The sequence below is a fragment of the Branchiostoma floridae genome, unplaced genomic scaffold, assembly GCF_000003815.2.
Source record: "Branchiostoma floridae strain S238N-H82 unplaced genomic scaffold, Bfl_VNyyK Sc7u5tJ_1558, whole genome shotgun sequence".
In the NCBI taxonomy this organism is placed as follows: domain Eukaryota; kingdom Metazoa; phylum Chordata; class Leptocardii; order Amphioxiformes; family Branchiostomatidae; genus Branchiostoma; species Branchiostoma floridae.
In genome coordinates, this window is record NW_023365757.1 from 5196 (window position 1) to 17138 (window position 11943).

Sequence of the window (11943 nt, forward strand, 5' to 3'; positions counted from 1 at the left end):
ATGCTGTGCCAGAGATATCTTCTATCGCATGTTTGAAGTCAACGTCTGCACCTGGGTTTGGTGAGCCATGATTTCATTTTTCAAAATGAGATTTCATGATGAAACCAAGGATGAAACAAATTCAATTACTGATAGTAGCCTCCACCAAAAAGCTCATTACCTTCATCAATTGTACTACATCAATTAGCCCAAATGGACAGATCTGATGTACATACAAAACCAAAACAAAAAACAAAAAAACAATGGCATTGTGGTGCAAAAATATGTTGTAAAAACTGACAAGAATTTCAAACAATGCTGTGAGAAAAGGTGTGAGGCGCCATCACCAGGGTCATGAATGAGAACTATAAGAGAAATCAACTATTCCTCGACTATTGCATAGCTGTATGAGGTGTAAAGTTTGCCACCTAGCCTGGTTAGGCCGGGAGACATCAAGATTTCAGTACATTAATAGAATTAAAGCCCGATAAAGCGCAAAAAAAAAAAAACGTAAAAAAACAGCCGGAACCTAACCTCTGCTTGGAGATTCGGAAACCAGACCTCGACTCGATCTCAATGATTAGATACCTAACAGGGTCTAACGCAGTTAATATGGCAATGTTGGCTCGCGACGGAAAACATCAAATGTGTCAGTATCAGTGCCGCCAATGTACTGTACTTCGCACTTATGTACAAATATCTATTTGTCATGATCATATGCATGATTTGAATAATCACCTACTTATGCAAACTCCCTCTTGTAAAAGGTTCAACTTTGAGAAATTGAGAGAACATCTTTGTGCATCGCATTTCTGCTGTAAACTGAGAATCTAAACCACTTGTAGAGATAAATAGCAGTACTAAAATGCAAATAGCATAAAATAAAACTAGGCCTGGAGAAAATTACACATCAATCGGTACTGTGCACAGATGCTGATTTGCAGGCGGCTAGTTTGTTTACAGTTCCGGTGGTCGGCATGGCGGGGTGCTCAGAACAGTGGGAGGTTTCACAAAAGAAATAACATTACTAATTCAGTCCAGGAACACAAACAAAGCATAAAGAATAGAAAAAGACAAATCCAGAAGTCGAAATGAAAGTTTGTCATGTTTGTTTCAGACAACAAAAGCTAAGTCGTGTTCATAATCCACCCCACATGTCATCACAATTTGCTAGATAAAAACTGCAAAAACAACTTGAAAATCTTTTTTAACCTCCTTGCAAAAATATATAGAAATTACAACAAACACGCCTAAAAGTCTACAAAACCTGCATAACCCCTGAGAGTAGAGGTGATTTTGGTGGAGAGACCGGCGAAAGGAGGTAGGAATCGTAGGATACTTTTTAATAGTACAAAAGATAAAAGTCGTTCAGCTTATTTTTAGATCACGGATTCACGGAAACAGCCATAAATTTATAATAATAGTACAAAAGATAAAAGTCGTTCAGCTTATTTTTAGATCACGGATTCACAGAAACAGCCATAAATCTATAATAATTTGGAGCCAAGATTTCTTTGATAAAGTTAACTCGCTATGGACTTACCAGCCTTCAATGCTGCCTCAGCGCCTTCTAGTGAGTCGTGGACAGCAGCGTGCATCAGAGCTTCATTCGCATTTACCGCCATTTCGTTAGGACCTGGTTAGGACCGTTGTCGACACCTCTTGCGCCTATGAAGATCTGAACCTTCTGATCTGAAATCCACTGAAGCATGGGTTGGAGTTTGGTCACGTGAGCCTTTGTTTTGGCACGTCATAAAAACGACCTGAGAACGTTAATGTTTAGAAAAGGACGTATTGAAAACCTAGTTGTTTTCTATTCTATCACTTATTTTGACGATGACGATCATATTTTTCTACACAAGTACTACTATTGTGTCAAGTGATCAATGCAGAAATATGCGAAGAAATCGCTATTACTCGCCCTTCCGGGTGTGTGCATCTTGCGCTTGGCTGCTATCATCACTGCTGCTTACAGCAGATGTTGGACGGGGGATTGCTACCTTCTTGCTTGCTCCGGGTGTAACAAATGAAAGAGAGTGACATAATGGACTATACTTTCCACATTGTTGACAGATTACATGATGAGATTTAAAAAACAAGCCCTTAAAAAGTGTCTGTCTAACCTTCTCTACTTAAAATTCACACTTCAAGTTCAAGTCTGTTTGATCTTCGTATTTTCACACTTCAATCGCCCACAGTACTTCATTTTCACTTCAGGCATACATCAGATATACATTAATTGAAAATTGTTGAATTTTAGGAACAAAATTGATTGTCTGTCGCGTGTTCTGCTTCATTTCCAAAATGCCTCAATTTTCAACTAAAAACTATACTTACCTTGCGAGCTAGACCATTGTCAAGAGCACTGGCGGGGTGAACGTTTTAAATGTTGTGATTGAGATGAACTGGGAAGCGATTTGCCGGGTTCATTTTGGGGTTATATCAAAATTCCACGGGCCGGCGGGGGTGTTCTCGGAATGTCCGCTTTAATTTTCCCGAGAACTGTAACCTAATCTCCAAGCAGATACCCTGAGAGCCAGACAGGACCGGGTAGCTAGCGAGTTTTGTTCGGGGATCCAAGGCAGTCAGCCCGCAGATCTCACATTAGTGCTCCGGGGAGTTATCGAAGGGTAGATAAACTGTCCTAGCTGCCCGATCCCGGCTGGCTCCCAGGGTACCAAGCAGATTCCTCCGTGGCATAAGACAGTAACATAAGCTGGGGAAGGAGTTTAGTCGGCAGAGGAGTAATGCTGGCCTCCTCTGCCGGCTTAACTCGAGCTCCTTCCCTAGCTTATGATAATGTTACTGTATTATGCCACGGAGGAATCTGCTTGGAGATTACTGTAACCATTCCCGAGGGCTATACGCTTATAAAGGAAGGAACGTCTGCTTTCCAAGAGGACTGTACGCTTGAAAGTCGAGAACCGTCTGCTTTTCTCATGTTTCTAGAGGACTGTACGCATTCCCAAGGACTGTCTTCATTCGATTCGTTGGGGTGATTTATGTAATACTAGTACAAATAACTCTTATATTCCTTTTATGACGTTGCACTGATAGAAAAAACAGCAGGCGTTCACGTGATTTGAGGCTTATTGGTCCAAGAAAATAGCAAAAGCGGACCTGTACCTAATTCTCTGGACCTGGACCGTACTTGTAATTTCTGTTTGGGTACCCACCCCTACACCCAGGTATTTTTCTTACCTTAAACTATCAAGGAGCGGCGCCCATGCTGCCTTGCAGTAATAGAAGATGGTTAAACAATACCACAGATTGTTCCTTACAACCACACAGTAACTCATCAGTCCACTCTGTTACTTTTATTATGTGAAACCAAGGAGGTTTTAGCTTCTTGGTGAAACACGCTTCAGTGACTATACAGTGGCATTGCTCTAACAACACTATAGAGATAGAAAATGATAATGCAGTAAACTGGATGCTAGACTGTTTCAAGGGCCTACACAGGTCAACTCCTTAGCTGTGGGGACAACATGCACAAAGTACTACTAGAAGTAACCTCATGGTCTTTAGGGTCTGTCGGCCCTAGACTCTACAGCCGAGTAGTAAGCCTGTGTATGCCTTTGAAACAATCTAGAATTCAGGCTAGAAAAGTGTTCACTACAAAAGTGAGATTTTGTTTACAACGTCTGAACAATGCCCGATGCTTACTCCTTCCATTTGCCACAGCAAGATCTGCTTGGAGATTACTTACACCCTGCTTTAACTTAACTTTCTTCAACACGGTAAGGTGAATTAAAAAAATCAAACTGTATAAGCATTTCAACAAAATACATGTGTGAAAAGACAAGAAAACATGCCGTGTTATTTTCTACATTAAGAAGCATCACAATGAGTATTCCAAGTGAGATAAACAAGCCACTGATCTTTCACTACAAAAGTCTACATTCTGGCAGTGGTGTCACCGTGCAATCAACTTCATAGAGAATTATAAGTTAACATATGTCGTTAATGAACGTTCTAAATGTTGTGCACTTGAAAAGAGTCCATGTTCTTGAACGTGATCTGTCAGTGAGTCAGCCCAATGCTGGAAGAACTCGGCTCGCTTGCCAGTGAACGCGTCATGCCCACAGCACTTCTTGTGTCCGACAGACCAGTGTTGTTTCTGACAGTCACGGCTGCAGTAGCGGGTCAGCTTGCACCGGCCACACAGCTTCAGGGTTCCGGTTGACCTGTAGAAGATATGACAGGTACAACAGCTGTTCAGATAAGTCCTATTTTGCAGGCTACACGTATACCCTTATGGCAACAACGTCTGAACATAATGCCCAATGACAAGGTATGGTCTTATCAGATAACATGAAATGAAGTATTTACGTTTAATAGCAGAGGAACCGCCAGTAGCAAAACCTTACTCTCAAAGGTTTGGCTCCGGCTGTTTTTAGTCGTTTTTTATCGGGCTTTCTATTTTGCCATTTTTCTTGGAGTACGCCAGTCAAACGCACGTTAGGTTTTGACAGTACAAGATACAATACAAAAAAGAAAGTTCGATACTAAAACGACTGAAAAAAAAACAGCCGGAGTCTAACCTCTGCTTGGAGAGTAGCAAACCTACCTGTAGCCAGGTTTGCCACACTTAGGGTTGCAGCATCTCAACAGCTTGGTCTTCCTCGCCTCTTGTATCAGCTTAAAACCCTCGTCATTGTCAATGTTTCCGCCATATTTTCTCAAGCTAGTGGAAGATATAACTCATTTAAGTCAATAGGTACATACTACTGTCTACATTTCCGACGACCAATGGCTGAAAGATAGAAAAGATAGAAAGAAACACAAGCAGACCAATTGTTCCATCTTCATTTCAATGTCAAGTTATATACTACATTTTGTAGTAAATGTTTGTTTATATACATAAACAGTCGCTGATTCTATAGACTGTGTGAAGGATATGACACTTGCATATGGGCTACTGCATAATCGTCGACAAAATCAGGCCTTGCTCCGAGCTCAATCAGTCGCCGGACTGTGGGGACATTTTTGTAGTTGCATGCATACTGGAGTGGCGTAAACTGCCAGCCGTCCCGTACATCTACTGTTGCACCGTGCTGCACCAACAAGTCCACCACTTCTGTCGATCCTAAGTAGGATTTGCGTCATGAAAAATGCATGTCAGGTAAATGCTGCCTTCCATGAAGGAATGTTGTTCGTTCGTCAAGACTCAAGTGAAGGAATATTCAACGCATGAAAACATGTCATGTAAACCAAAGTTATTTCTTCACTAATCTCTATTGAAGCGGATTCCCGGTGGCATACAAGATACGACTAGTATCAAAGGCGGCCAGGGAGTATAGCTGGTCAGAAGAGGTCCCGATAGGCGGGAAAAAACGTCCTCTCCAAGCAGAGGTTAGGCTCCGGCTGTTTTTTAATGTGCTTTTTTTAGTCGTTTTTATCGGGCTTTCTATTTTGTCGTTTTTCTTGAAGTACGCCAGCCAAATGTTAGGTTTTGACACAGCAAGATAAAATAAAAAATAGAAAGCCCGATAAAATCGACTAAAAAAACGTTAAAAAACAGCCGGAGCCTAACCTCTGCTTGGAGAGTAGAAAAAAACGGGTGCGATCGTCCGAATGATAAAACTTAAAAGCTGTCTTTTTTATGGTTAAGAAAATGACTGAACACAAGAAGTATTGCATACCGTCCAATAGATTCTTCATATTTGCTGCATCTTCTTTGTTGACTGACTTTGGCTTTCTATAGTACTATGAATGTAGAAACTTACAGTGCATCGTACTACCGCGAATTTAAAACCACCACGAAATGTCCTTTGTCCCGCTACCGCGAAATTAACACCCCGGAACTTAACACTTACAGTAACTGTTTTAAACATTTTTCGCACTGTAAGGTATATATTTGCTAAGTTTGCAGCTTCTACGTACGATTCAAATTTAATCAACGTACATGACCAAACCTACCTATGTGCGCCGCAACATGAAGAGGTGTCATTGAACCCGTTCTTTCCACCACAGACGCCCCCTTGCGGAGCAGCAGTCTCACTACGTCTACATGCCCAGCGTTGGAAGCGACGTACAATGCTGTTCCTGGGTTACCTTTTTCCGCGTGTTTGAAGTCAATATCTGCCCCTGCGCAACACCAGAAAGATTTCATGACGGCAATATGATTTTGCGAGAATGTAAAAAAAATTCAAATACTGATACATGTAATAAATTTTTGAACACTCAAAGCAGAAGCTCTGTTCCGGTTGGTATTTGGTGTCTTGTCGGGCTTTCTGTTCTGTACCGTTTTCTTTATGTCCAGCGTTGGACATAATAACGCCCCTTGCCTCCACAGTTAGTAGAAATTGGACAAGACAGATATCACAACATACTATAGTTTCATAGCTGGCCGAGGAGTACAGTTGGTACCAGACCCGACACGATCTCAATAATCGATCAATAATGTTGGCCCTAGAGACGAGGATTTGGGCTGTATAGGCCATGGAAACAGTGTTGCATTCAGGCTATTTTTGCGACCGTATTTAGACGGAAAAGATCAAAAGGTATCATCGGTGCACTGTACTTCACACTTGTGTGCAATTGTTTATCTATTATCATATGCATGTATGTGATTTAAACATGAGAGCTCTCTTGTCAAAATTCAACTACAGTGTATAAGATAAATTTTATGTACATTTCTGCTGTAAATCACTTGTCAACAGCAGTACATGTGTACTAAAATGCAAATAGCATGAGAAAAATACGCCTGGAGAAAATTACACATCGGTACTATACACAGTCAGATGCTAGTCTGTTTACAGTCCCTGTGGTCGGCTTGGCGGGGTGCACAATGGGCGATTTGAGGCGAGAAAATAACAAAACAATACAGCCCAGGCAAGCCAAACACAAACAAAACAAAACCCGACAGATAGAAAACCCGACAAAAACGGCCCAAAAGACGCCCCAAACCAAGGAGGTTATATCACATGTGATATCACATGTCATATAACCTCCTTGGTTGGAGACACTGGGCCGGAAGGCTGAGTAGGATACTTTTTAAAGAAAAGATATACGGAAACAGTCCACCGGGGCCAAAATTCCTACAGTAGAAAACTCGGTTCGACTTACCAGCTTTCAATGCTGCTTCAGCGCCTTCAACCGAGCCGTTGATAGCAGCATACAACAGAGCTTCGTTCGCCTTTTCTGCCATTTCGTTAGGACCGCTGTCGACACTTTCACGCCTGACTCTGAACACTGACGACGTGAGCCTTTGTTTTGGTACGTCATAAGAGCGACATGAAAACGTAAAGGTCTAGAAAAGGAAGCAAATTTTATGTTCTATCAATACATTTTTCGGTGACATTCATTCTTATTTCTATACAATATCATATAATTACTACTCTTGCGCTAAGTGATTGGTGCACAAATATCCTAATAAATCGTTGATATTCGCGGTATTCTCCCTTCGGTTGCGTTTGGCTGCTACCATCACTTTCATTCAGCCACACCGCCTGTTGCTTCAAGCAGATGTTGGGTGTGGGGATCGCTACCTTCTTCTTGCTTGCTCCGTGTGTTACAAATCGTTTAGAGCGGCAATATGGAGTGTTCTTGACGAGTTCTATTTTTCCACATTGATGAGAAAGAACAGGATGACATGACAACAACAAGCCTATTCAGTGGCAGTTTAATCTTCTAATTTTCACATTTTCACTTTGGGCCTACATTTCTTAAAAATTGCTGAGTTTTAGTGTTGTTGTTTTTTTGTGGCTATTTTAACAATAAGAATGTATACTTTGGTCTGTATGCCTTTGCATTAAAACCAAATGACCTAACATTTAGTACGAGGGTGCGTACATCACTAATGAAAAATGGTTAAATTTGGGATTTTGTACTAGTATTGTGAAGACACCCAAAAAGTGACCAACTAGACGCTTTGCCACTTTCCAGCTTCTACATGACTTAAACAATTTCCCAGCTTATTACAATACATGGCTTAAACACTTTCCCAATTTATCCCAAAACAACCACACCACTCATCAGTCTCCTCTGTTAGTTTTATTATGTGAACCGGATGCTCGACTGTTTCAAGGGCCTACACCGGGCAACTCCTAGGCCACAGGGGCAGCATGTTCCCAAGTACTCTCCAAGCAGAGGTCGAATCGCGCAGATATAGTAGTAGTCGAAAAAATTACGCTCGCGCTCTTCCGAAGAGTGCGAGTGTAATTTTTTCGATTACTACTATACCTGCGCGATTCGACCTCTGCTTGGAGAGTAGTTCCCAAGGTCATTGAGGACAGTTGGCTCTAGAGCCGAGGAGTGGGCCTGTGCAACAATCTGACATCCAGGCTAGAAAAGTGTTCACTACAAAAGTGGCTTTGTAAAAAAATCCCACTTTCTATGTTACTCTCTAACTACTCTCTAACATAACTTTACTTTCTTCAACAAGATAAGCCGAATCAGCAAAACAAAACCGTATGAACATTTGGAGAGAATACATGTGTAAAAAATGACAAGAAAACATGTCATGTTATTTTCTACATAAAGACGCCATCAGAATGATACATGTATACAAGTATTATATGCCACTGATTTTTCACTACATTAAACATGGCTGTGGCGTTATCATGCAATCAACACCGGTTCATAAATAACTATAAGTTTAGAAATGTCGCCATCATGTCTGAACGTTGTAAAAGTTGTTTGCTTGCTTTGAATCCATGTTCTTGAACGTGATTTGCTATGAAGAAATTCCAATGCTGGAAGAACTCGGCTCGCTTGCCAGTGTACGCATCATGCCCACAGCACTTCTTGTGTCCGACAGACCAGTGTTGTATCTGACAGTCACGGCTGCAGTAGCGGGTCAGCTTGCACCGGCCACACAGCTTCAGGGTCCCGGTTTTCCTGTAGAATATGTAACAGGTACAACCGCTGTTCAGATAAGTCATTTTTTTGCAAGCTACACACTTTTGGTTACAACGTCTGAACATATGACAAAGTATGGTCTTCTCAGACAAGTGAAATAAAACATGTTGACCTCAAAGGTGGAACCGTGAGCACCAAAACCTACCTGTAGCCTGGTTTACCACACTTAGGGTTGCAGCATCTCAACAGCTTGGTCTTCCTCGCCTCTTTAACCAGCTGAAAACCCTCGTCACTGTCAGGGTTTCCGCCTAAACTTCTCAACCTAGTGGAAGATATACATGTCAATAGGCTTGCCTCTACTACTGTCTATTTGGACGAATTCTACTTTACAGACGACCAATGACTGAAAGATAGAAACAAACATAAGCAGATTAATCGACCCGGCTTCATTACAAGGTCAAGCTTGTGTATAAATGTTTATATAATAATAATAAACAGTTTTTTATAGCCTATTGGAAGGATGTCAGACTTACTTCTGGACTACAAAACAGTCGTGAAAATCAGGCCTTGCTCCGAGCTCAAGCAGTCGCCGAACTAAGTCGACACGTTGGCAGGCACATGCATACATGAGTGGTGTATTCTGGAAGCCGTCCCGTATGTCTAACGTTGCACCATGCTGCACCAGCAATTCCGCCACTTCTGTCCGTCCTAAGTAGGATTTGCGTCGTCAAGAAAGAAAAATGCATATTAAATACAATGAATGTTGCCTTCCATGAAGGAATATGTAATACATGTTATGTAGGGCTGGGTATCGGTACAGCGTACCGGTACAAAACCGGTTTTTCTTATTGGACCGGTCCAGAAAAAATCGACCTGAAAAAATTAGGTGGACCGAATGTTGGACCGATTAGAAAATTAACATATTATTTTATCAGGCATTCACACGTTTTGGCGCTTGCAGTTGGAAGAAAATGACAAGGGTGAAGTAGAGTTGAGTTCATAGTAATTTCTACCAAGTTTTACAGTCGATCGTACAGGTGCAGTTAGCGTTGTAGGATTTTAAAACGCCAGTGTAAGTCTAATACTCCACCAAACAGATTTCTTTGTAGTGAAATGGACCATTGGTATGAGTCATACTGCATCAGGTCCAGGTTCAGGTCCGGACCTGGACCTGATCCTCTGGACCTGAACCGGACCTGGACCTGAATTTTCTGTACCGGTACCCAGCCCTAATGTTATGTGAACACAAGTTATTTCTTCATTTACGTATGTTCAAATCAACAACCAAACCTACCATTGAGCGCTGCTGCATGAAGAGGGGCCATTGAACCCGTTCTTTCCACCATAGACGCCCCCTTGCGGAGCAGCAGCCTCACTATGTCAACATGCCCAGCCAAGGAAGCGAGGTACAAAGTTGTGCCATGGTTTTCGTTTTCCGCATGTTTGAAGTCAATGTCTGCACCTGCGTTTCAAAAAGAGAGATTTCATGACGGCAATATGATTTTGCGGTGGTCACGTTGCTCGAGTGCTCCGCCTACAAGCGGCGTGCCGCGAGCCGTGGTGTTGTGAAAAAAAAAAAATCACCCATCATAACGCACGATATGATTATCACATCAGAACTTTACATTACGTTTTTCGCGTTAGCGGGACTGGCGTTAGCGGGAGCCCCGTGTAAAGAGAGTTCCCGTTAACGTAGTCCCGCTATCGTCAAATTTTCTCCCGTCCACTCCGAAGCGTACGCCCGTAGGCTCAGCGGGAGTCCCCGTCAACGCCAAACTGCGTATAAAGAGAACACGTCGGGCTCGCGTTAGCGGGAGTCAGGGTTTAGACGTTTAGCATAAAGCGCGCGCTTATTAGCATATGGCGCGAAAATGGTGGGTACAGATTGGCAAAACATTGGAGGAAAATTGCCAGCAGCGATCATGTTCATAACGCTGGGTAAGAATACAGTGATAAGAAAACAGTCTCCCGATAGTTACTTTTTTATATACTAGTAGAATGAATGTCAACCCAAAAATCAACCCGAACTACGCAGAAAAAATAGTTTTCACGGCCTGCCTTTTCCGTAATGGCCACCTACGCAGGCTCTTGCGTCAATCGGGTCTGCAGTCAACCTTCAAAGCAGGCGGGATGTCAGCGAAAAATAGTCTCGTTCTCACATTTTTGGACGACCTACTTTTGCACAATTTTCGTGGAAGAACTGTAAAAAATACAAGTTCGATTCCGAATATTTTCTCCTGCAATACATCGTTACGTTGTACCGAAACCAGAAGCCGCTATCTCTGCAAATTTTATATGAAGTAATCCCATTACGCGTCTCCGATTGGCCGTTGCTATGACAGTGGTGGGGAAATTCCCGCCACATGAACTGCTGGCAGCTTGAGTTTTTACGTACGAGGTAGTTATTATACCTGCAGGAATTATGCGTATATTCATGGTTATTTCAGTACGTAGCCATAATTTAGCAGGTCATCACTGAAAGAAAGGGATCTTCTATCAAACAGTTCGCTTTGAAAGGGTTTTTTATCGAAATTTTGTGGTCGAAGTTACCGGAAGTGTCAGCGAAACAACAACGTAGTCAGGGACTTGTATTTCTCATGCAAGTCACGTATTTGAATTTTCAATAACTTGGTAGCGGTACGCAAACAAAAAATTAACGTTTGTTCAATATAACAACGTGAAGCTAAAAAGAACTGCGATCTTTAGGGGTAGACTTTCACCCAGATTTTACATTCCACCGCGCGCCGCGGGTGTCCTGTCAGATTTCCGGGCGGTGTGTCTAAAGAGGTGCCGATAGCGGCGTCCCGATAACGGGAAATTTACCGCTAACGCGAAAAGCGTAGACACACACGGAAATAACATTAGTTCGCCTTATAAATATACATATAAAATAAGGGGTTTGACCATGTACAAAACGCTTCAAATCGCCCGCTTTTTAATGTGCCGTTTTTTTTTACACTTTATGACCTCTACATTCAATATTTCTTGGAAATGACCAACCCGTCGATTCGCGATTTTTATCCGGGAATACGACGGGAAAGGAAAATATGCCGGGAAAGGAAAAATGCCTGGAGAGGAATATATACCGGTGGGAGTGCGCAACAACGTTCGCCAAGGCCCTGGACCGTAGAGACGCCGGTGAAGGAGGCTACGGAAGAA

The 11943-nt window shown here is 42.2% G+C and overlaps 3 protein-coding genes and 1 long non-coding RNA gene across 4 annotated transcripts in view; 1 reads left to right on the plus strand and 3 right to left on the minus strand.

Moving 5' to 3' along the window:
* LOC118408158 (poly [ADP-ribose] polymerase tankyrase-2-like) overlaps positions 1 to 1609 on the minus strand; it is a gene marked incomplete at its 3' end in the record, with an annotated part of 6653 nt that extends 5044 nt beyond the window's left edge. Inside the window, exon 1 of the mRNA XM_035808796.1 lies at positions 1523 to 1609. Coding sequence (XP_035664689.1) covers positions 1523 to 1604 — 82 coding nt within the window. The remainder of the gene's footprint in view (positions 1 to 1522) is intronic.
* Positions 1610 to 3882: 2273 nt separating this feature from the next.
* On the minus strand, positions 3883 to 7205 carry LOC118408154 (ankyrin repeat, PH and SEC7 domain containing protein secG-like). Its single transcript, XM_035808791.1, has 5 exons — positions 7051 to 7205; positions 5902 to 6069; positions 4891 to 5068; positions 4550 to 4666; positions 3883 to 4166 (listed from the first exon to the last, which is right to left on the minus strand). Exons 1-5 carry the CDS (start codon positions 7130 to 7132, stop codon positions 3923 to 3925), a joined length of 789 nt encoding a protein of 262 aa, XP_035664684.1. The 5' UTR covers positions 7133 to 7205; the 3' UTR covers positions 3883 to 3922.
* A 221-nt stretch (positions 7206 to 7426) lies between these two features.
* On the plus strand, positions 7427 to 8429 carry LOC118408125. The gene is made up of 2 exons (XR_004830259.1): positions 7427 to 8075; positions 8215 to 8429. It is a non-coding gene; the product is annotated as an uncharacterized LOC118408125 (long non-coding RNA).
* Positions 8200 to 10288, minus strand: LOC118408124 (poly [ADP-ribose] polymerase tankyrase-2-like). The gene is made up of 4 exons (XM_035808746.1): positions 10079 to 10288; positions 9318 to 9492; positions 8990 to 9106; positions 8200 to 8823 (listed from the first exon to the last, which is right to left on the minus strand). The coding sequence occupies exons 1-4, from the start codon at positions 10128 to 10130 to the stop codon at positions 8574 to 8576; spliced, it is 594 nt and encodes a 197-aa protein (XP_035664639.1). The 5' UTR covers positions 10131 to 10288; the 3' UTR covers positions 8200 to 8573.
* Positions 10289 to 11943: the final 1655 nt, after the last annotated feature.

Bases quoted from the DNA above. Each gene is read 5' to 3' on its own strand.
- LOC118408154 (XM_035808791.1), bottom strand. From the start codon at position 7,132: ATGGCAGAAAAGGCGAACGAAGCTCTGTTGTATGCTGCTATCAACGGC. The intron at 6,070-7,050 runs GTAAGTCGAACC...GGTGTTGCGCAG, and splicing joins TGAAGCAGCATTGAAAGCTG to GGGCAGATATTGACTTCAAA. The intron at 4,667-4,890 runs GCAAGTGTCATA...ATCTTCCACTAG, and splicing joins GATTATGCAGTAGCCCATAT to CTTGAGAAAATATGGCGGAA.
- LOC118408124 (XM_035808746.1), bottom strand. From the start codon at position 10,130: ATGGTGGAAAGAACGGGTTCAATGGCCCCTCTTCATGCAGCAGCGCTC. The intron at 9,107-9,317 runs GTAAGTCTGACA...ATCTTCCACTAG, and splicing joins GACTGTTTTGTAGTCCAGAA to GTTGAGAAGTTTAGGCGGAA. The intron at 8,824-8,989 runs GTAGGTTTTGGT...CATATTCTACAG, and splicing joins TGTGGTAAACCAGGCTACAG to GAAAACCGGGACCCTGAAGC.